The sequence below is a fragment of the Macaca mulatta genome, chromosome 16, assembly GCF_049350105.2.
Source record: "Macaca mulatta isolate MMU2019108-1 chromosome 16, T2T-MMU8v2.0, whole genome shotgun sequence".
Classification (NCBI taxonomy): Eukaryota; Metazoa; Chordata; class Mammalia; order Primates; family Cercopithecidae; genus Macaca; species Macaca mulatta.
Window position 1 is genome coordinate 84,571,706 of NC_133421.1, and position 21,608 is coordinate 84,593,313.

The 21,608-nt window shown below is 56.7% G+C and overlaps 2 protein-coding genes across 6 annotated transcripts; one reads left to right on the plus strand and one right to left on the minus strand.

The window, feature by feature from the left end:
- Positions 1-228: 228 nt before the first annotated feature.
- Positions 229-10,211, minus strand: USH1G (USH1 protein network component sans). 5 transcript variants are annotated; one of them, XM_077972690.1, is made up of 4 exons: positions 9,453-10,191; positions 5,833-7,216; positions 673-880; positions 229-377 (listed from the first exon to the last, which is right to left on the minus strand). In XM_077972690.1, the coding sequence occupies exons 1-2, from the start codon at positions 9,614-9,616 to the stop codon at positions 5,995-5,997; spliced, it is 1,386 nt and encodes a 461-aa protein (XP_077828816.1). In that variant the 5' UTR covers positions 9,617-10,191; the 3' UTR covers positions 229-377; positions 673-880; positions 5,833-5,994. The 5 variants fall into 5 exon arrangements, with proteins under 5 accessions (XP_077828816.1, XP_077828815.1, XP_077828813.1 ...); XM_077972689.1 differs by having other exon boundaries at positions 665-880; XM_077972687.1 differs by having other exon boundaries at positions 229-361; positions 656-880.
- OTOP2 (otopetrin 2) lies at positions 9,853-21,071 on the plus strand. Its single transcript, XM_015120316.3, has 7 exons — positions 9,853-10,885; positions 11,156-11,501; positions 12,113-12,249; positions 13,773-13,831; positions 14,214-14,347; positions 17,166-18,040; positions 20,534-21,071. Exons 2-7 carry the CDS (start codon positions 11,189-11,191, stop codon positions 20,702-20,704), a joined length of 1,689 nt encoding a protein of 562 aa, XP_014975802.3. The 5' UTR covers positions 9,853-10,885; positions 11,156-11,188; the 3' UTR covers positions 20,705-21,071.
- Positions 21,072-21,608: the final 537 nt, after the last annotated feature.

The following is a 21,608-nucleotide window of genomic DNA, read 5'->3' on the forward strand; positions in this document are numbered from 1 at the left end:
GAAGTTGATCATCTCATGTCTCATGTAGGATGTGTTCATTTCACAGCTGTCTAACCAAGGCTTCTTAACCGATGCGGTCACCAGACCTCTCTCCATGAGCTACCTGGGGTATGAGCAAAATTGCATATGAGTGTGTGTGCACAATTTGCATTTTTCTAGGAAAAGTGTCCATATTTTCACCAGAGTCTAATCCCAAAAGGCTGAGAACCATTAATTATTCTAATCTTATTTTATTTTATTTTTTGTTTTTGAGACTGAGTCTTGCTGTTGCCCAGGCTGGAGTGCAGTGGCGCAGTCTTGGTTCACTGCAGCCTCCGCCTCTCAGGTTCATGCGATTCTCGTTCCTCAGTCTTCCAAGTAGCTGGGATTACAGGTGCCTGCCACCATACCTGGCTAATTTTTGTGTTTTTAGTAGAGATGGAGTGTCACCATGTTGGTCAGGCTAGTCTTGAACCTCCTGACCTCAAGTGATCCACCTGCCTCGGCCTCCCAAAGTGCTGGGATTATAGGCATGAGCCACCACGCCTGGTCTTTTTTTTTTGAGACAGGGTTTCATTCTGTTGCCCAGATTGGAGTACAATGGTGCAATCATAGCTCACTGCAGCCTTGACCTCCCCAGCTCAAGCAATCCTCCCACCTCAGCCTCTTGAGTAGCTGGGACCACAGGCGCACACCACCAACCAGGTTAATTTTTCAATGTTTTGTAGAGATAGGGTCTTGCCATGTTGCCCAGGCTGGTCTGGAACTTCTGGGTTCAAACAATCCACTCACCTCTACCTCCCAAAGTGCTAAAATGTCCCTGTTCTTCTTTTTATTTTTCTTTTCTTTTTTTTTTTTTTTTTTTTTTTTTTTTTGAGACGGAGTCTCACTGTTGCCCAGGCTGGAGTGCAGTGGCGCAATCTCGGCTCGCTGCAAGCTCCGCCTCCCGGGTTCACGCCATTCTCCTGCCTCAGCCTCCCAAGTAGCTGGGACTACAGGCGCCCGCCACCACAGCAGGCTAATTTTTTGTATTTTTAGTAGAGACAGGGTTTCACCATGTTAACCAGGATGGTCTCCATCTCCTGACCTCGTGAATGTCCCTATTCTTGATGTAAACTTTTAGGGAAACGAGTCACAAAAGTTGAGTCCCTACCATATAATGTTCTTCTCTTCGCTTGTGTTGAACATCCCCACAGGCTCCCTGGAGCAGCTCCTGCTCCTGGCACCGCGGGCTTCCGCCCTCGAGCCACACTGACCCACAGAGCCCCTCATCCCGCTGCCTCCAGTTCATCTCTGCCAGGATGCTGAAGTGCCCGTCGGCTCTCTGTCTTGTCATTCCTCACGCCTGTGTCTTCTTCTGGACCATCCCGGCAAGGACCAGTGAGTCTTTCATGAGGTGGGTGCAGTGACCAGGATGGCCAGCAGAGGCCGCACGGAGATGCGCCCCCAGGGCATGGCAGGTGGAATCCTGTTGTGTTGGTGCACTTGGCAGCCTGAGTGTGAGGACAGCATGGCGGCAGCCAGAGACTCGCATTTTGGGTCTGACTCTTCCCCTCTGTGGGCCTCAGTTTTTTCTTTTTCTTTTTTTTTTTTTTTTTTTGAGACGGAGTCTCGCTCTGTCACCCAGGCTGGAGTGCAGTGGCTGGATCTCAGCTCACTGCAAGCTCCGCCTCCCGGGTTCACGCCATTCTCCTGCCTCAGCCTCCCGAGTAGCTGGGACTACAGGCGCCCGCCACCGCGCCCGGCTAAGTTTTTTTTGTATTTTTAGTAGAGACGGGGTTTCACCGTGTTAGCCAGGATGGTCTCGATCTCCTGACCTCGTGATCCACCCGTCTCGGCCTCCCAAAGTGCTGGGATTACAGGCTTGAGCCACCGCGCCCGGCCGGGCCTCAGTTTTTTCATCTGTAAAGTGGAGGGAGGTGGCTTGGAACCCCTGGATGGTTGCTAGGCAACTTTGCTGCATCAACATCCTGGGGACCTTTCTGATTGATGCTGGGGGAAGGGAACTGTCTTGAACTCCCTTTGGCAGAAAAAATTCGCCCAGCAGCCTTAGGCAATGGAGCAAGATTACTCCAGGGCCCTTCCTCAGACGTGACTGAGAAAACAGAGCCCACTAGGCACCAGCTTACAGAGGGGACTCACCCCTGGGAGAAAGCAGGGCTTCAAATCAGGCTGCCCATGAGCTGCCTGTGGTGATGTGGGACATGGAGACCCCTCTGGGCCTCCGGAGGGCCCTCATGGAGACCCCTCTGGAGGCCCAGAGCCCAGGTGACGGGCGGCAGCCTCCTGGAGTACGTTTCTGCCCATCTCTGGAAAAGCCCAGGCAGGCCTTGGTGGGAAGAGAGAACACGCACCCTCCTGCCCTCCACAGCTGCAGACCCTGGCAACAAGCCTGGAGGCTCAGTCATCCTCCTTGCTCGGGGGGACTCTCCTGCCCTAGTTCTCAGCCCTGCCTCTCCACCAGCTCCTCATTCTGGACTGAGCTAGGAGAGCAGGGTAAAGGCCTAGGGATCTCTTCAAAGATGCATAGCATGGGGGCTCGAAGACACTCCAGAGAACAGGGCCCAGGACCCAGTCCTCACAAGCACAGAGAAGACCCCTCCCGCCCCACCCCCACCCCCCACTCTTCATACCCAAAGCATTAAAGGACAAGACACAGGCATGACACTGGTGGAGAACATTCTCTACAAAAGTGGTAATGAGCCTGCAGGAGGGATTCGGGCTACAGTGGTGGGCACACAGAGCCTGCTCCACCCCAGCACTGGCTAGAATCAGGAGGGGCTGCGGCAGTAAATGGACAAGGAATGGGAGAGAAGGGGCAGCACCTGGGGCTCTGGGAAAAACAAGTCGGCACTTGGGGGTGGCCCCAGGCTCAGGCCCAGAGAACAGGGAGAAGCACTGCGGTGGGCTCCAGATAGCAGTGGCAGGCAGCCAAGCCCTCAGTGTCCTGCAATAGGACAGGGACCATCTCCTCCATGCCTCCACTCTGGGCATGTATATGGGAATGGGAACCCCCGGACAGACCAAAAAGAGGCCTTTGAGGGCTCTCTTTCCCCTACCCCAGCCAAGGGGGCCCCGGGAGGAGCTGGGGACTATGGCCATGCTCCCAGCAGGAGCTGCTTCCCAAGCTGAGGTCAGGGATGGGGGGCCATGGCTGAGGAAGGAGGAGAGCACCTCTGCATGGGGTGCGAAGGGGCACACACATGTCAGCGGGCTCCTGAGGGACTCTCCCATATCTGTGACCTCGGTCTGGCTGGAGAGCTCTGGGGGCACATGTCTGAGGACACATGCTCTGACCACCCTCTGAGCTGGCCTTTCCCCTGGTCTCACCATCACAGGGCTGGGACACAGGCGAGCTCTCCCTTAGCCCCGATCCAGCAGCCCAGCCCCTCTTTGGTAAAGAGGGAAACTTACCAAACAACACCCAAGGTGAGCGCGCACACACGCACGCATGCACACACACACGCATAAACACACACACATGTGCACGCATGCACACACATGCATAAACACACACAAACACGCGCACACATGCACACACATGCATAAACACAAACACGTGCGCACACATGCACGCACACACACATGCATGTGCGTGCACACGTACGCAAGAACACACACACAAGCACACACACACCACACACGTACACACACATGCACGCACACACATGCATACACGCACACACACAGCCCTGGTGACCTGGGGATAATCTGCAGTTTAGATTATCCACTTTCTCCAGTGTCCATATCGCAGGACTTACCCAACCCAGGCCCAACACCCAGCCACACCCTGTTCTGCCTGTCCCAGGCCTGGGAGACTGAGGAGGTTGGCAGACACCTTTCTCTGGCCCAGCGCATGCCTGCCAGGCCTGGGGGCTATAACACTGCAGCCTGTTGGTCTAGCACCTTGCATCTAGTGCCCTGGCCCTCTGGGGTCCCTGGCGGGGCCAGGCTGCACAATGAAAAAGCGGGAGGCTGGAGGAAGACAGGCCAGGCTCCATCCCTGGATGAGCTGGGAAGGGCGTCAGTACCCCCAGCCTGGCTCTCCAGCTCCGGGCCTTGGCCACTGGCTGAAGGAGGGGATGCTGGCTGTGCTTGGAATGGGTGCAGACTGAAAGTTGGGGCATTTGGCTGAAGAGTCTGGCTGAGGAACTTCCCCTCTGGGGTGGACTGGAAGAGGGGAGGCAGCCCAAACTCTTCCCTTCACAAAAATGCAGGAAGTGAGCAACTCTCCGGCCTGAGCACAAGAGAACAAGACCATCAGGGGAGGGGCCCGGGACAGGCATGCCCTCCGGCATTCACCTCCCACACTCCCATCCAGTTCCATGCCCCTGCCCTCCCTCTGGGGTAAGCCTCCCCCAAGTATACATGTCCTTTAGGGCTGCTCAGAATGGGTGGCTCAGGGCCTTTGTGACCCCTCAGAACTGGAGGGGACATTCTCTTGCCCCTCTGGTGCCTCCAGGCTACACCCTCTGCTTCAAGGTGTGGACAGCCTTTCAAAGGAGTCGACCCACGTGGTCCTTGCTCCTGGGGAAGGGGGCTGCAGGACTGGCGACTGTGAGGACCTTGAGGCCCCACCACAGGTTGTGGCAACTTGCAATTCATTTTGGTCTGGGGAGAGGAGCCCCCCGTTATCTGTGGAGGAAGAGACAGAAAGAAACAGATTTCACGTGAGGTCCTTTAGAGGCATCATTTTCACCCAGGACAGCCATCTGGACAACTTAGCCTTCCCATCTCTCAGCAGGTTGATGGTCAGGGATGGAGGATGCCAGCCTACGGGTGACCTCCCCATCCCCAAAACTCTAAACCAGCCTGCCTCCCCACACCCTCCCTGCCCCAGCCACTCAGGATAAAGGCCATAGATACCTAAGAGGAAATGAGGACAGCATTTGTTGGGCTTGTGGGATGCTGCAGGGGAGGGGCCAGGGCAGGGGCTGGCCACAGCATGACCATTGTGGCAGCGGCCTTGGCCAACTATGACGGGCTTTGGAACATGAACTCTGCCTCCAGAGCATTTGGGAGCATTTGCCCACGTTCCTGGTTGCAGAGTTCAGGAATAGCAGGTAAAACATCTGCCTAAAGCCGGGCGCGGTGGCTCACGCCTGTAATCCCAGCACTTTGGGAGGCCGAAGTGGACAGATCACCTGAGGTCAGAAGTTCGAGATAAGCCTGGCCAACATGGCAAAACCACATCTCTACTAAAAATACAAAAATTAGCTGGGCATGGTAGTGCACCCCTGTAATCCCAGCTACTCAGGAGGCTGAGGCAGGAGAATTTCGTGAACCCGGGAGGTGGAGGTTGCAGTGAACTGAGATTGTGCCACTGCACTCCAGCCTGGGCAACAAGAGGGAAACTGTCTTAAAAAAAAAAAAAAAAAAAAAAAAAAAAATCTGCCTGAGGTCTTGGGCAACTGAGAGGCCCTGCTGACTGCAAGCCCTGCATCCCATGGGAGCCACCTTGACCCCAGGCTCTAAAGCCATGCAGACCAGGGATCAAGCCCAGCTCCATGTTGAGCAGCAGCAGGACCTTGAGGTGAGCTATTCTAACTGTCTGAGCCTCCACTTGCTCATCCGCTATAAAATGGGAACGATATAATCCACCAATACAGTCCGGGCACACGGGCTTTTAGAGGGATTAAGCAAGAGAACTTGTTCAAGGGCACAACCCAGCACCTGGGAGGTGGGAGGGCTCAAAAACACCCCAACTGTGATTCCCGTGACTGTTGAAACTCGGTGACACTAAGAGGACCATTTCCCCACATGTTGATGTCCCCAAAATCGAGGTGCACTTTACACTAGCTGTGATAAGAATGCCTTGGGTCATCATTAAATTGGCAACTTCTTTTTCTGAGCTGGTGGTAAATAAAATAAGGGGGCCTTTTATCATCGATGGCCCCATTTCGATTTTATGAAATACAGTAGCCCCCACCCCCTACTCCTGAATAGGCAGATCTGTACTCCCTCCCCAGGGGCCTTCCAACTCCTGTTCCTCCATCCCCCTGCCAGGCTGGACACTCACAGCTCTGTGTCCTCCAGGGCCGGTGGGCGCTCCATCGCCTGCCGCCGCCTCCTCACGGCCCCCAAGATCTTCTTTCGGGGCCCCAGGGGGACGCTGATGCTGCGGAGGTCGAGGTCAGAACATAGCATCAGAGCCTCGAGGTCAATCTTCTCCTGCCGCAGGAGGGCGGCAAAGTCCTCCATGTGCAGAGAGGCCAGAAAGGTCTCCAGCGGGCCGGTCTCGGGCTCCAGGTCCTCGTCCAAGCCTAAGTCCAGCTCGTCCCAGGGCAGCTCCTCCCCACAGCTGCGGTCCTGCAGGCTGTTGGCACTGCCCAGGCTGTCATCGTCCAGGCTAGGGGAGCTCTGCAGCCGACCCCGAGGCGCTCCCATCCCGTCCAGCCCCCCATCCTCGCGGCCCAGTCCGTGCAGCCCACTGCTCAAGTAATTTCTGCGGAACACCATGGTGCCCAGGCCGGGGCGGGTAAAGAGGGAGTCGTGGCCTGAGTCGGTGCTGACCTCCGAGTGGGCAGGCTCGGCTGCCAGCGTGGCACGGGAGACGCTGTCCTCGTCCGAGAGGAACATGTCCCGGAGCGGGGCTCGGCCCCACTCCTTGGGATTGGCGTAGGTGCCCTGGCGCACGAACATCACGTCGTTGCCCAGCTGCAGGCCCGAGAGCGAGCGGGCGCTCTTGCGCCCATCCTCGGAGACTTTGAAAGTGCCTTCGCCGCCCTGCTTGCGCCGCTCCAGCTTCTTCTGCATCTTGGTCTTGCCCCTGGCCGTGCCGTGCAGCGTGGCCTGCGAGTACGGCAGGTGGCTGCCCAGCGCCAGGTGCTGCAGCCGGCGGCTCAGGGTGCTGGACGTGAGGCTGGAGAAACTGAGGGTGTCGGAGCGCTCGGCCAGCTCGCGCCGGTAGCGCCGCTCCATGCGTTCGTGGTGCTTGCGCTGCAGCTTGGCGCACTCGCGGATGCGCCGCTCCGCCTCGCGGAAGGCCTTGTCCTTCAGCTTACCCACTAGCTTGGGGTTGAGGCTGCTCTGCTTGGCCGCGATGGAGTCCAGGTAGCGCACGCATTCCATGTGGCCCTTCATGGCAGCCATGTCCAGCGGCGTGTGGTAGTCGTTGTCTAGGCACCAGATGTTGGCCCCGAAGGACACCAGGAAGGACAGGCAGTGCAAGTGGCCATTGGAAGCTGCCAGATGCAGGGGTGTGTTGCCCCAGATGTCACACTTGTCCGGGTCACCCCTGCAGGGAAAGCATCCAGGAGGGACTAGTGACGAGTCCTGGCTGGGGATGGAGGTGGAGGGAGTGGAGGGGGGAAGGGAGCTCCCCCACTGTCACAGCAACCCCCAAAGGGACCGTGGGCCTGAGACCTCTTCGACTCCAGGAGACCTGCAGGCCTGAGCCACCCAACAGGTGAGCCCAGGGGTGAGTCCAGGGGAAAATGGCCCCAGGTGTGCAGGGGGTGGGGTGTCAGAGAAGGCGGGACTGGGGCGGGACCTTCCCCAAGCTAACTGAGGACTGGGAATCTCAGGGGATAAATATTTGATGCCCTGAGAGAAGGGAGTAAATTATTCATGAGGCCCAGCACAGAGCTGGCCAGAGCACTGGGGGGCCAGGGCCGCGTCTGGGTCTCTAGGCAGGCATGGTGGTGAGTGTGGCTGCGTGTGCCGAGTGACCGTAAAAGAGAACAGACCAGAGGGTGATGTGTACCGGGCCCCAGCCCCGGGTTAGCGTGTGTGAGGTGTGGGCTTGTGTGTCAGCAGGCAGGGCCCTGTCTGCAGGGAGCAGGGCCAGCCCTGGCAAGCCCGAGTGTGAGAGGAAGTGTCGGGCCTTGGCCTGGGCCAGGAGGGGAGTGCGGGGGCAGCCAGGACTGGAGGGGAGGAGGAGGGAAATCAGCTGCCTGCGCTCGGAAGCCCTCCCTTCCCCAGGCTGCCCCCTCTTTGTTATCCCTTCAAGGCTGTCTCACTTGAGCCTGTCCAGGACCCCTGACAGCCCCCACAAGCACCCCTCACACCAGACTGTGTCCCTCAGGGCAAGCTCCCAAGACTCCTCCGGAGCTCTCCCTCCCCTGGGGGCCCAGCACAGCACCCCTGCCCTGCACTAATGAGGCCACGAGGCCAACCCCCAGGGCTGGGGGAAGAATCACTCCCTTGTCTCAACAGCTCCTCACACACTCCCTCCTGGGCCTCCCCTCCTGGCCACCAAGTCCTACAGGCCAGTGTGGGAAGGGCCTGCCAGCACCCGACCCACACCCCATCAAACACCAATCCTGGTCTCTGGAGGAGTTGGGGCTTGGCATACCCAAGGGGAGACCTCTTCCCCTTCTCCCTTCCTCCCATGAGCCTCTCTGAAGGGATGGCAGGGGACAGTGTCACTGTGTGCTCTCCTGGGATGAGGAGGGGCCAGTCAGCCTTGGCCTCCCGGGACATGGCTCAGCTGCCCAGGCTTCGAGGCTGCTCCCACCTGATGCTGGGCCCAAGGAGCAGCCCAAGGAGGGGGCAAGAGGGAGGGGTCTCCAGCACCCACTACATGATCAGGCCATAGGCCAGTGCCTGGGCCCCAGCCCTCTCTCCCATGACCTGAGACTTCATATCAACCCTCCTGGGGTGTCCTGTCCACCCCTCATCCTGTCCAGGCCGCCCTGGTGTTCAGACCAACCTGACTCCTCTTTATAAAGCCATTGGGGCTGAGGGAGTTGGTCACAGTCATTTGACTTTAGCCCCAAGGAACCCATGTCAGTGGCTCTAGTCCTGGAGGTGGCTTAACTGCCACCTCCAGGCCCCTTCCCTGGCGCTGACACCTGCACTCTATGCCCACCCCTCGCCCTAGGACAACTCCAAAGGGAGGGGGAGGGGAGAGAGGCCCCTTCAGGGTGACCACATCACAGTCTCCCCATTGCTTAGCTATGCCCGGCTGTGGGGGAGGGACTTGGAGAGTTAATGGGGTGGCTGAATCAGTGACATTTGGCGCTCTGGACAGTGTCCATAAATCCCGGGGCAAGCGCTGTGTGACACCAGCCTGCCAGGGAAGGTGGGTGCTGGCTGGGAAAGCCCTTTGGATCCAAGGCTGTGGAGTGGGCAGTGAAGACCCCACCCTTTCTAGCCCCCACTGCTGGCCCCTCCAGACTTCCCAGCCTTCTCTCCGAGTCTCATTAAGCCCCTCACTCTTACTTTCAGGGGGACCCCAGCCAGGGGATCTCTCCCACCTTCCCCTCACTCTGCAGCAACCCCCCATAATCAGGAACCCCCAAATCCCGGTTTCTCCCCCTCCTAGCCCCAGATCGAGGTCACAAGTGTTACAAGTGTCAGATGCCTCTGCTTGGGTCCCCCTCCACGTGTGTCTCTCCCACAAACGCCAGGGTCTAAGGGTCCACCTGTCTGCAGGGGAAGGAGGCAGCTCAGAGGAGGGGTGGAGGATGGATCCCAGGGAGTCTGGGGTGGTCTCAGGGGTCTCAGGGCGCTGGGTGGGGAGTACTCACCCGCGGCTCACAATGAGGCGCAGCGACTCCAGGTGGCCGTGGTAGGCAGCCCAGAGAGTTGGGGTCATGCCATCCTCATCGGGGGCATTCAGCTCCTTCCGGGTGGCCTCCTTGAGGAGCTCCAGGTAGCCATCCCGGGCTGCCCGGTGGTACTGGTCGTTCATGGCGCCCGAAGTGGACGGAGTGGGCGGGGGACACGGAGAAAGGCCCCCCGCAGGGGAGGGCGGCGGGGTTAGGGCTGAGACATGAGGTTGGGGGAGGGGGCCGGGCAGGGGCCGGGACCGCCAGCCTCCGCTGCCGCAGACGGAGGGTGCGGAGCGCCAGAGCCGCGACTACCGGGACATCTGAGCCGCTCACCCGGCGGCGGAGGGGGGCTGCGGGGGGAGCCGAAATCTCCCTCTGTCCAGGGAGCCGCCCCCGGTCTTCCCCTGGGTCCTAAACACCCTGCATGCACCTCAACGCACGAGGGTAACCCACGCAAGGCCCTGCCCTCCTCTTCAAAAGTGCCCATCCCGGGGCCCCGCCCTGTAACGCCCAGTCCGGGGACAGTCAGGGGTCTGTCCTCACTAGAGCCTGGGGCGCTGTGGCTTCCTATTTCTCCACCTGTCAGTGGAACGAGCCGAGAGCTGGGGAGGGGTGCCGGAGGGCGGGGTGGGTGAGCCGTCCTGAGCCCCAGGACAGTGGACCTAAGAAGGGGCACCAGCACCGACCGCAGTATGGTCAGCGAGTGGGACAGGCCAGGCCGCCGCCGCCCGCACGGAGTCCCTCGACCGCGCTCCAGCAGAGGGCGCTAGAGGACTAGCAGCGGCTCCGTGCGCCGCGTGGAACTTCGCACCCAAGCCCTGGACTTCGCAGCATCCAGCAGAGCGCGGGCCGGCGGGGGCGCGGGCAGGGCGGTGGGATAGAGGAAAAAAGAGCTTGGATCACTGCGAGGACTGCGGGGGAGAGGGGGGCTGGGGTTCCCACCCCGAGCAGGAGCAGAGGAGCACAGGATTCAGGGTGCGTCGCGGCTGGAGGGCGTCAGGGTGCCCGCGGGCTTTTGGGACGTCTCTTGAGCTTAGCTCTCGGGGCTCTGGGCGCCTGGAATGCTGCACGCCAGGGCGCGGTGGGCACCGGGGGCGGGGTGCCCTCTGGGTGCCTCAGTGCGGGGCCGCGCCCGAGCCTGGCCGCACCGGGGTGACGGAGTGGGGTCGCCTCTCAAAGGGTAAATATGAATCTTGCCTTATCTGGCTCCTGCGGGCTCTTCCCTAAATTCACCTTGGAGAAAGATGGATCATGTGAGCGGGACTGAGAGCTTTATGGAGCCGAACTCCCGCAGCTGTAAATCACCCTGTCCGCCTGGGTATAAAGCGCCTGTCCATCCCGGCGTGGGAGAGAGGAGACGTTCACCGTCCCCTGACCCCCAGCTCAGCGCCGGCTCCAGGCCCAGCCAGGTGGGTGCCCCGGGCCAAAGGGCAGTCGGACTTGGGGAGTGGGGACCTTGGAGGGGTCCAACCGGGTGCTGCCGCTTCTCCTTTCTTTCTTCCTGTCCAGCGAGAGGGGCAGGTTCCGTGTTTTCTCTTCCCCTTTCCCAGCGCTTCCTCCAGCACCTGAAGCCCCCACCCTGCGGGTCAGGAACTCCCTAGTCCCCAAATCTAGGGATGAGATGCGGGAAAGAGAGCTGTCGGGGTTGACCTGGAGTTTTATCCGCTCCTCCCCGACAGTAATCCCTCTAGCCTTCTCCAGTCGCCCCCGCCATGTCCGAGGAGCTGGCCCCGGGCCCCAAGGAGAGCCCCCCGGCGCCGCGGGCGGGCCCCAGGGAGGTGTGGAAGAAGGGCGGCCGCCTGCTGTCCGTGCTGCTGGCCGCGAACGTGCTGCTCCTCGCCTGCACGCTCATCAGCGGCGGAGCCTTCAACAAGGTGGCCGTGTACGACACCGACGTGTTCGCGCTGCTCACTACGATGATGCTGCTGGCAATGCTCTGGATCCTCTTCTACCTCCTCCGAACCGTGCGCTGCCCCTGCGCGGTACCCTACCGGGACGCGCACGCTGGCCCCATCTGGCTCCGAGGTGCCAGGGGAGGTGGGGGCGAGGTGGGGTGGGCACAGCAGGGAGCTGCAGGCTAGGGCTCTCACAGGAGTTGCAGAGCCCAGGGTGACATATAAGGGTGAGAGTTTGCCTAGAGAGGACCAGGAGGACCGGAGGGTGAGGTGGGCTGCAGTTAAGGATAAAGAGGAAGGGAAGGGGTCCTGGGGAAGGGATAAATAGAGGGATGGGGTGGGACCTCTTTGTCCCCTGGTCTGAAGATTGGAGAAGGCTGGCTAAGGGAGGGCCTTTGATGGAGAGCAGGAACCAGAAGACAGCAGTCACTGAAAGAGCCCAGCCAGGGCCCTTTGCGGTATCCACACAGCCCCAAAGAGACGGGGGGCTTGGTAGCAGGTCCATCCATCCACCCACTCAGTCATACACTCACCCTTCCATCCACCCATTCACCTTTCAGTCTGTCTATACACCTATCCACCTATCCTCCCACCCTCCCCACTGATCCATCCAACAGTGCGCTCACTCACTTGTCCACCCACCCATCTAGCTTCCCATCCTCAGGGCCTGTCCTCAGCTGGGCAGGCCTTCTCTCCTGCCTCTCTGATCTACCACCACCACCCACTCGCCCTGGTTCTCAGGTGGACTGGTGCTGTTTGGTATCTGCACCCTCATCATGGATATCTTCAAGACCGGCTACTACTCCAGTTTCTTTGAGTGCCAGTCAGCCATAAAGATCCTGCACCCTGTCATCCAGGCTGTGTTTGTCATCATCCAGGTAAGTGTCGCTGTGTGGAAGAAAGGAGCTAACACTTGGCCATTGGAAAGGACCCAACAAGGGGTCGGAGACCTGAGCTCCACCCGCCTCGTATCCTGAGCTATTAAGTAAACTGGGGACAGGGCTGTAGAGAGCATCACAGGAGTCCATCAATGCGGAAACACCTCATAATGAAGTAATATCCCAACGTGAGCTCCCACTTGGAGCTCTGCAATGTTATTTCAACTTAAGCAGTGCCAGTAATTAACACCTAGGAGGTGTGAGCTGTGACAGACAGCCCTGTCTCCTAGAACCTGGCCTGCCCTCCTTGGGTACCTGTAGGGGGCTTCTGTATCAGTCCAGGCTCCTGCCAGCTTGGTCCCTCTGTTCTGTATTTGTTTGGAAAGTAGGGTAGCCTGTAACTGGGATTTCTCAAACATTCGTTTTGTGGTTGTTGTTGCATAAACAATACTTTGAAAGATCTTCTGATTGAGCTGAGACGGGACTGGGCTTAGATGGGATCAGAACAGCCCCCAGCCCTCTATCATGACCAAAATGGCGTCATGGATGATGTCCTCCCCAGAAACATCACCCCTGCTGCCCAGGTTTTCACAGTTCAGCACACGTGTGGTTGTGGCACTTATGTAGCTTTAGTCTTTCATATTTTATGGGTTTGAAGAATACTCAGATAAAATGAAAATATAGATATCCCCACATCACCAAATGCCATAGCAGGGATTCACAGGCAGCCAGACGGTAGCAAGGCCTGGTATGGCGACAGAGGAAGAGGATGAGCAGGGGATGTTGTCAAAAGAAGGTGAGAAGTCCACAGAGGCTCCTTCCACCCTGAGCAAGACCTAACCTGAGGCTGGCCTTGCTCCCAGAAAAAAAAAAAAAAAAAAAAAAAAACTAGGTAGTCAGAAATCTACTTGACCCCCACCTCCATACAAAATAAACCCCACCACGGGCAGGGTTTTACATGTGATGTTTTGCAAACCTTTAAAGAATGGAGAACCACTATTTTATACAAACTGTGTCAGAATAGAAAGAGACAGTGTTCCCCACCTCATTTTTTTTCTTTTTCCTTTTTTTTTTTTTTTTTTTTTTTTTTTTGAGATGGAGTCTCACTCTGTCGCCCAGGCTGGAGTGCAGTGGCACAATCTTGGCTCACTGCAAACTCCGCCTCCCGGGTTCAAGCGATTCTCCTGCCTCAGCCTCCCGAGTAGCTGGGATTACAGGTGCATACCACCACACCCAGATAATTTTTTTGGTTTTTTAGTAGAGATGGGGTTTTACCATGTTGGCCAGGCTGGTCTCAAGCTCCTGACCTCCAATGATCCACCTGCCTCGGCCTCCCAAAGTGCTGGGATTACAGGTGTGAGCCACCGCACCCAGCCCCCGCCTCATTTTGTGAAGCTAAAATGAACCTGATGACTCGGTGTAAGGTTCCTCAGGTGGAGAGAACAAGATGGCATGGGCATGGGTGCACTGGAGTTTTGTCCATCTATGGAGTAAATGACTCTCACCAATGTCTCTCAATACAGACCTACTTCCTCTGGGTCTCCGCTAAAGACTGCGTTCACGTCCACCTGAATCTGACCCGGTGAGAGCTGCAGCTCCATGCCTGTGCCCTGTATGCTGGTGTTCACCTTGCAGGAGAGATTTGGGCTTTCCACCCCGGAGCAGGGCCTCTCTTTATGTCCCCTGGGTGGGGTTGCAGCCAAGGCCTCCTTGCTTTGTCAGGCTGACTTCCACTACTTTGTGGGGCCCTTTCTCCCAGGGGAGGGAGTGGTGGTGGCCCCCGGGGAAATCTCCTAGCCCTGTCTTGGGTGGCATACCAGCCAGGCTGTGTTCCTAGCAAAATCAGCTTCCCTGTTCACACAGGCCTGGCTGCTTTCTCATTTCTCAACACCAGCTTTCAGTATTGCTCCCCAACCTGCCAAAGGGTCACAGGTTTCTTTGTCCCTGCCCCCAACCCCAAACAGGTGTGGTCTCATGTTCACACTCACCACCAACCTGGCCATCTGGATGGCGGCTGTGGTGGATGAATCTGTGCACCAATCCCACTCCTACAGCAGTTCTCACAGCAACACCAGCCATGCCCATCTCGCCTCTGACCGTGAGTTTCCCCTTAATGCTGGCCCTGTGGCTACCAGGCCTTGGGCTGGGTGCTTTGTGAGTTTGTAACGTCAGTCTCCCATGAGGGCATGGAGGCAAAGGAGAGAGCCAAGGACCTCCTCCTGCTGCAGGATCTACCTCTGCAGGATAGGTGTAGGTGACCCCAGAAGGGAAGTATCGGGGCACCCTTTTATCCTTGAAGCTGCAGCCCAGGCCCCCCGTCCAGTCTCCATCCCACCAGGAAGGACCCAGGACCAGGAGCAGTGGTTCATGCTTGTATTCTCAGCACTTTGGGAGGCCAAGGCAGGTGAATTGCTTGAGCTCAGGAGTTCGAGACCAGCCTAGGCAAGATGATGAAACCCCATCTCTACAAAAAATTAGCTGGGTGTGGTGGTGCATGCCTGTGGTCCCAGCTACTGTGGGAGGCTGAGGTGGGAGGATAGCTTGAGCCTGGGAGGTCGAGACTGCAGTGAGCTGTGATTGCGCCACTGCACTCCAACCTCGGTGACAGAGTGAGACCCTGTTTCAAAAAAAAAAAAAAAAAGACAGAGAGAGACCAGACCCAGAATCCAGGAAGAAAGGGCAAGAGTGATCAAGCTGGGAAAGGCAGAAGGGAGGCAGAGCGGTTCTTTGGTGAAGCATGGATCAGATGGGAGAGCCCGGGGAGGAGGAGAAGGTGAAAAATAATCATGGCCCTGTGGCTACCAGGCCTTGGGCTGGGTGCTTTGTGAGTTAATGTTAATGGTGACAATTTACTGAGGTCTGTATGTCAGGCACTGTGCTGAGTGTTTTAAACACCGCATTTAACCATCAAGACTTCCCTGTGGGCCGGGCGTGGTGGCTCAAGCCTGTAATCCCAGCACTTTGGGAGGCCGAGACGGGCGGATCACGAGGTCAGGAGATCGAGACCATCCTGGCTAACACGGTGAAACCCCGTCTCTACTAAAAAATACAAAAAACTAGCCGGGCGTGGTGGCGGACGCCTGTAGTCCCAGCTACTTGGGAGACTGAGGCAGGAGAATGGCGTGAACCCGGGAGGCGGAGCTTGCAGTGAGCTGAGATCCGGCCATTGCACTCCAGCCTGGGCGGCAGAGCGAGACTCCGTCTCAAAAAAAAAAAAAAAAAAAAAAAGACTTCCCTGTGAAATGGGTACTCTCCCCATTCCCATGCATAGGTGCAGAAACTAGGGCAGAGAGAGCTTAAGTAACTCACCCAAGGTCTAGCACTAGCGTTCATATCCATCTTTGTTTTTAACCAATATGCTAAACTAGGGAGGAACGGGATCCAGTCTCCAGTCTTCATTCTCTGGACTTCTCTAGGGTCCCCCAATAGCCAGGACCAGACAAGATAACTAAGACATGCATGCTCCTAGCATGGGAAGGTCCAGCAACAAAAAGCATGGCCCCCACCCTCAGGGAGACCCCAGCCCAGCGAGCCTTACAAAGGACCACCCTGAACAAAGAGGACTCCTGAGGGTGCAAAACCAAACCAGGGAGATGATGGACTTCACGTGGGGGCCTGCAGACTGGAGAGAGAGGCCTGCCGGAGAAGTGCCTGTCCCAGGGTCAGAAGTCAGGCAGTTTGCATCCACTCTGCATTTACAAGTCACGTCACCACGTTGAGCTTCAGTTTCTTCATCTGCAAAACCAGCAGGGCTAGTTCTTAGGATGAAAAGAGACATTTGCCAAAGCCCAGAGTATCCTACAAATACATTCTGGAGTCAAGTCAAGACTCCCTTCCATGTGGTACAAACAAAAGTAATGGGAGGTCATGGTGGAGACTTGGGCACAGCAGCTGGCTTTCTGGGCTGATTCAGATGGTGGGGAGAGCCGTGAGGAAGCTTGAACTTTAGAGGTTCCCAAGAGCCACTTTCTCTCTCAGGGAGCCAGAGCAGGAAGGGATGGAAGGAATGGAGTGAGGTAAAGTGAGCAGCCCTGGGGTTCAGACTGTTTCTTTGTTTTGTTTTGTTTTGTTTTGTTTTGTTTTTGAGACAGAGTCTTGCTTTGTTGCCCAGGCTGGAGTGCAGTGGCGCGATCTCGGCTCACTGCAACCTCTGCCTCCTGGGTTCAAGCAATTCTCCTGCCTCAGCCTACCATATAGCTGGGACTACAGGTGCATGCCACCATGCCTAGGTAATTTTTGTATTTTTGGTAGAGACGGGATTTCACCATGTTGGTGAGGCTGGTCTCAAACCCCTGACCTCAGGTGATCCGCCCACCTTGGCCTCCCAAAGTGTTGGGATTACAGGTGTGAGCCACTGCACCTGGCCTAGACTGTTCTTACTGAGCACTGATGTATCCCAGTCTCTGGCACACAGTAGGTGCTCAAGAAATGTTTGTGAAGTGAAGAAGTGTGCCATGCCCTGTGAAGGCATGAGGGATACCATGGTGAATATAGCAGGCGTGAAAGACAGGGACCCTGCCCTTAACAAAGGTCACAGGCTAGGTTGGGCGTGGTGGCTCACACCTGTAATCCCAGCATTTTGGGAGGCTGAGGCAAGTGGATCACTTGAGGTCAGGAGTTCGAGACCAGCCTGGCCAACATGGCGAAACCCTGTCTCTACTAAAAATACAAAAATTAGCAGGGCGTGGTGGCAGGCGCCTATAATCCCAGCTACTTGGGAGGCTGAGGCAGGAGAATGGCTTGAACCCGGGAGGCGGAGCTTGCAGTGAGCCAAGATCACGTCATTGCACTCCAACCCGAGCAACAAGAGTGAAACTCCATCTCAAAACAAAACAAAAAGGGTCACAGGCTAGGGGTGAGACCTCTCTAGGAAGGTGGGAGGGCAGTCCAGCCCTGTGTCTCTCTCTCCACGACAGAGCGTGCGGGCAACCCAGTCGGAGGAGACTCCTGCCTCTGCAGCACGGCTGTCTGCCAGATCTTCCAGCAGGGGTACTTCTACCTCTATCCCTTCAACATCGAGTACAGCCTCTTCGCCTCCACCATGCTGTACGTCATGTGGAAGAATGTGGGCAGATTCCTGGCCTCCGCCCCTGGCCACAGCCACACCCCATCCCCTCTCAGCCTCTTCCGGGAGACCTTTTTTGCTGGCCCGGTTCTGGGCCTGCTGCTCTTTGTGGTAGGACTGGCTGTCTTCATCATCTATGAGGTTCAAGTGGGCGGGGGCGGGGGCCGCACCCGGCAGGCCCTGGTCATCTACTACAGCTTCAACATTGTCTGCTTGGGACTTACGACCTTGGTCAGCCTGAGTGGCTCCATCATCTACCGTTTTGACCGCCGGGCCATGGACCACCATAAGAACCCCACGCGCACCCTGGACGTGGCCCTGCTGATGGGTGCCGCCCTGGGTCAGTACGCCATCTCCTACTACTCCATCGTGGCCGTGGTGGCGGGCACACCCCAGGACCTGCTGGCAGGGCTCGACCTCACCCATGCGCTGCTCATGATTGCCCAGCACACCTTCCAGAACATATTTATCATCGAGAGCCTTCACCGAGGACCGCCCGGGGCTGAGCCTCACAGTACCCCCACCAAGGAACCTTGCCAAAACCTCACCTTCACCAACCTGGATGCCTTCCACACCTTGCCTGCCTGCCCACCCACCCCCAGGCTGGTTAGCCCCAGCCCCGCAGACCAGCGAGAAGCAGTGGCCATCATCTCAGCCCCCAGAAGCCAATGGAGACGCCGGTGCCTAAGAGACATTTCTCTGTTTCTCCTGCTCTGCAATGTCATCGTGAGTAGCTGGGGCAAGAAAGGGTGGGCTTGGGAGATGAGGCTGAGGAAGGATGCTCTTGCAGGCTTAAGCCCTTAGCCTCCTCTGTCTTGCCCCCAGCCCGCCTGAGAATCTTACAGCTCTCTAGGAAAGGAGCAGGTTCAGAGGAGGCCAGCTGTAGCTTTGGGGCAAATGGCATCTCAGGGCACACAGAGGAAATGAAATCCTAACATTCTGGCATCTAGGCAGCAGGTGGAGCTGGAGGGGTCACAGGGAAGGTTGACACAGGGGCTGGGCAGAGGTGAGAGGGAGCTGAGAGCTGATGTGGAAGGCGGGGTCCTCACCCCCCAGTGGGAGGTGTGACTGCTCCTGGGAACTTGTAACCTGCCTGCTTCTCAGAATAATTGGAGCAGCCTCAGGAAGTAGCGGAGACCAGTGTAAGTGTGAGCGGTCTGTTAGCAGAGTGAAGTGGGAAGGAGGGTGTCTACAACAGCCACCCCCTCCCCAGTGACTCAGCGAAGATTAAGAGCAACAGACTTGGCCGGGCACAGTGGCTCACGCCTGTAATCTCAGCACTTTGGGAGGCTGAGACAGGCAGATGACTTGAGGTCAGGAGTTCGAGACTAGCCTGGCCAACATGGTAAAACCCCATCTCCACTAAAAATACAAAAATTAGCCAGGCATGGTGGTGTGCGTGCCTATAATCTCAGCTACTCGGGAGGCTGAGGCAAGGAAATTGCTTGAACCCAGGAGGCGGAGGTTGCAGTGAGTTGAGATTGCACCACTGCACTCTTGCCTGGGCAACAGAGTGAGACTCTGTCAAAAAAAGAAAAGCAACAGACTTCACCCAATACAGATATGTTCTCTGTATAGAAGTACCCCAGGGCAGAAACACTGGTAATGAAAGTACATCCCAACAGGGAAATGCTCCTGGTGTTTCTAGTACAATCCAAGACAGAAGTGGCCCAGTGGGGGGCTTATTATTACCTCTGATATAGAAACATGTACCTATGTGGGTACATCTCAAAGAGAAAAAAAAAATTTTTTTTTTGAGACGGAGTCTTGCTGTGTCGCCCAGGCTGGTGTGCAGTGGTGTGATCTCAGCTCACTGCAAGCCCCGCATCCTGGGTTCACACCATTCTCCTGTCTCAGTTTCCCAAGTAGCTGGGACTACAGGTGCCCACCACCACACCCAGCTAATTTTTTGTATTTTCAGTGGAGACAGGGGGGTTCACCGTGTTAGCCAGAATGGTCTCGATCTCCTGACCTCGAGATCTGCCCGCCTCAGCCTCCCAAGGTCCTGGGATTACAGGCATGAGCCACCGCACCCGGCCGAGAAAAAAACACTTCTAATGAAGTTTCACTCAATAGAAAAACAATCCTTTCAGCTATAACCTCCAATAGAAAAATATCCCTAATACAGAAAATTACTTAATGTGGGTATATCCCAGTACAGAGCAAGAGCACCACAGTGAATTGTACCCCATGAAATTCTACCTGCATGAGGTACACCAGCGGCCCTAAGAGTCATTCTTAGTGAGGTCCCACTCTGAAGGACCATCCACCAGGTCATGGGCCCCACAGGTGTGGGATGTTGCCATGCAGGAGCCTTCCAACACAATCAATTTCACTTCAAAAAAAACGTGGTCATCAGTTTCTGACCCTACCAGTAGACTCATTAAAGCCCAGACCTCGGCATGTCTTGGACCGGCTTTGGTGCCTGCCCCCTGCCCTCTGGCCCCACCCCCACCTTCCACCCAGGCCTGGCTTATAGGCTAGGGGCCACCTTCTGGGAGGCTATTCTTGGTCCAGGTATCTGAGCCTAAATCACCTCCAGTAGCAGCTTCTCCATCTCCTTCATTTTATAGGATGGAACAGGCTCAGAGGGGACTGTGATGTGCCCAAGGATGAAGTTAATCAGGGGTAGGGGTGGGGCTAGCCTAGAAACCTTTGTTCTTTGCTTCTTACCCACACCTGAACCTTCTGAGCTCATAGCCAGAGAGGAAGCAGGATTCCAACTTCCACCTTCTCCCACTCCTAGGAAGGGAGAAGGGGATAAGGGGAGAGCTGGAGGGCAGAGCTCAGGGAGGGCTGGGGTGGGGTGGCCTTCTGTCTGAACCTCAAACTCCCTGCCCTGAGCCTATCTGATTCTGCCACCCCCACCTGTGTGCACACAACCCCCCAGGACAGAGCTGCTGATTTTGCTGCTCGTACCTCTTCTTCTAGTGAAACCTCTTCTCCCCTCCCTGATCGCACACTGAGGCCCTGCTAACATTTTGGAAGAGGCGATCACAGGTGGACTCCTAGCCTGGGGATGGCAAATTCAGTTGGGCTTACTTCCTGAGCCCCTTAGAGAGTGCCAGGTCCTGTCCAAAATGCTAGAGCTGCCCATTCATGGACACCCAGCCCTCCCTGCCCACCAAGCTAGAAAGATGGGCCCCCATCTAGCCACGGCCCAGCAAAGCCCACAGCATCATCCAGACCAGCTCCTGAAATGCTCCTCTCTCCACACAGCTGTGGATCATGCCTGCCTTCGGGGCCCGCCCTCACTTCAGCAACACAGTGGAGGTGGATTTCTACGGTTACTCCCTCTGGGCAGCCATCGTCAACATCTGCCTCCCTTTCGGCATCTTCTACCGCATGCACGCCGTCTCCAGCCTGCTGGAGGTCTACGTGCTGTCCTGAGGCCTGCAACAGACGTGGGGGGCAGGAAGAGGGGGCTCAGCTCATGTGCCCACTCAGATACCCTCTGGAAATGAATCCCAGCTGGTGCCATATGACAGTCCATTTCCTGCTGGTCCCAGAGTGGAATTTTCACAAAAGTTATTTTTCCAGGTTCAATTTTTAAATCACAATCAGGACAGGCCCATCCACCCCAGTATGACCGTGGGGCATGAGGTGACTGGGGAAGGGACACCTCTCTTGGCAGCATTGCTAGGACCCAATGAGATCTGGAAGTGCTGGCTCTGGCTCCCTCTCTAATCCCATCCTGTGGCCTGGCCAGTGCACTGCCTGGAGCTGGAAACCAATAAACCTGTGATTTGGCCCCGTCCCCACTGTTTGTCTCTGTTGTCCCATCTGAGGTGGTCACAGGAGAGGACCTTGGGAGTCAGAGCGGGAAGGGCCCCTGGAGATTTTCAGATCTCAAGCTTTGCAGTGTAGTGAGCAAACTCCAAGTGACAGACTAGCTACAGAGTGGGTGACTGGAGTTCCGAAACTGTCATCTTCCTCTTCCCTTTATCTCCAAGCGACATACTTTTTTTTTTTTTTTTTTTTTTTTTGAGACAGTATCTCATTTTTTTGCCCAGGCTGGAGTGCAGAAAGCTCACTGCAACCTTAACCTCCTGGATTCAAGAGACCCTCCCACCTCAGCCTCCTGAGTAGCTGGAACTACAGCTACTACTGCCACCACGCCTGGCTAAATTTTCTGTGCGTGTGTGTGTGTGTGTGTGTGTAGATGGGGGTCTCATTGTGTTGCACAGTCTGGTCTTGAACTCCTGGGCTCAAGTGATCCTCCCGCCTCAGCCTCCCAAAGTGCTGGGATTTCAGGCATGAGCCACAGCACCCAACTTAATCATTCTTTTCGTGT

Bases quoted from the DNA above. Each gene is read 5' to 3' on its own strand.
- USH1G (XM_077972690.1), bottom strand. From the start codon at position 9,616: ATGAACGACCAGTACCACCGGGCAGCCCGGGATGGCTACCTGGAGCTC. The intron at 7,217-9,452 runs GTGAGTACTCCC...CTTTCCCTGCAG, and splicing joins CGCCTCATTGTGAGCCGCGG to GGGTGACCCGGACAAGTGTG.
- OTOP2 (XM_015120316.3), top strand. From the start codon at position 11,189: ATGTCCGAGGAGCTGGCCCCGGGCCCCAAGGAGAGCCCCCCGGCGCCG. The intron at 11,502-12,112 runs GTGCCAGGGGAG...CCTGGTTCTCAG, and splicing joins TGGCCCCATCTGGCTCCGAG to GTGGACTGGTGCTGTTTGGT. The intron at 13,832-14,213 runs GTGAGAGCTGCA...AACCCCAAACAG, and splicing joins GTCCACCTGAATCTGACCCG to GTGTGGTCTCATGTTCACAC.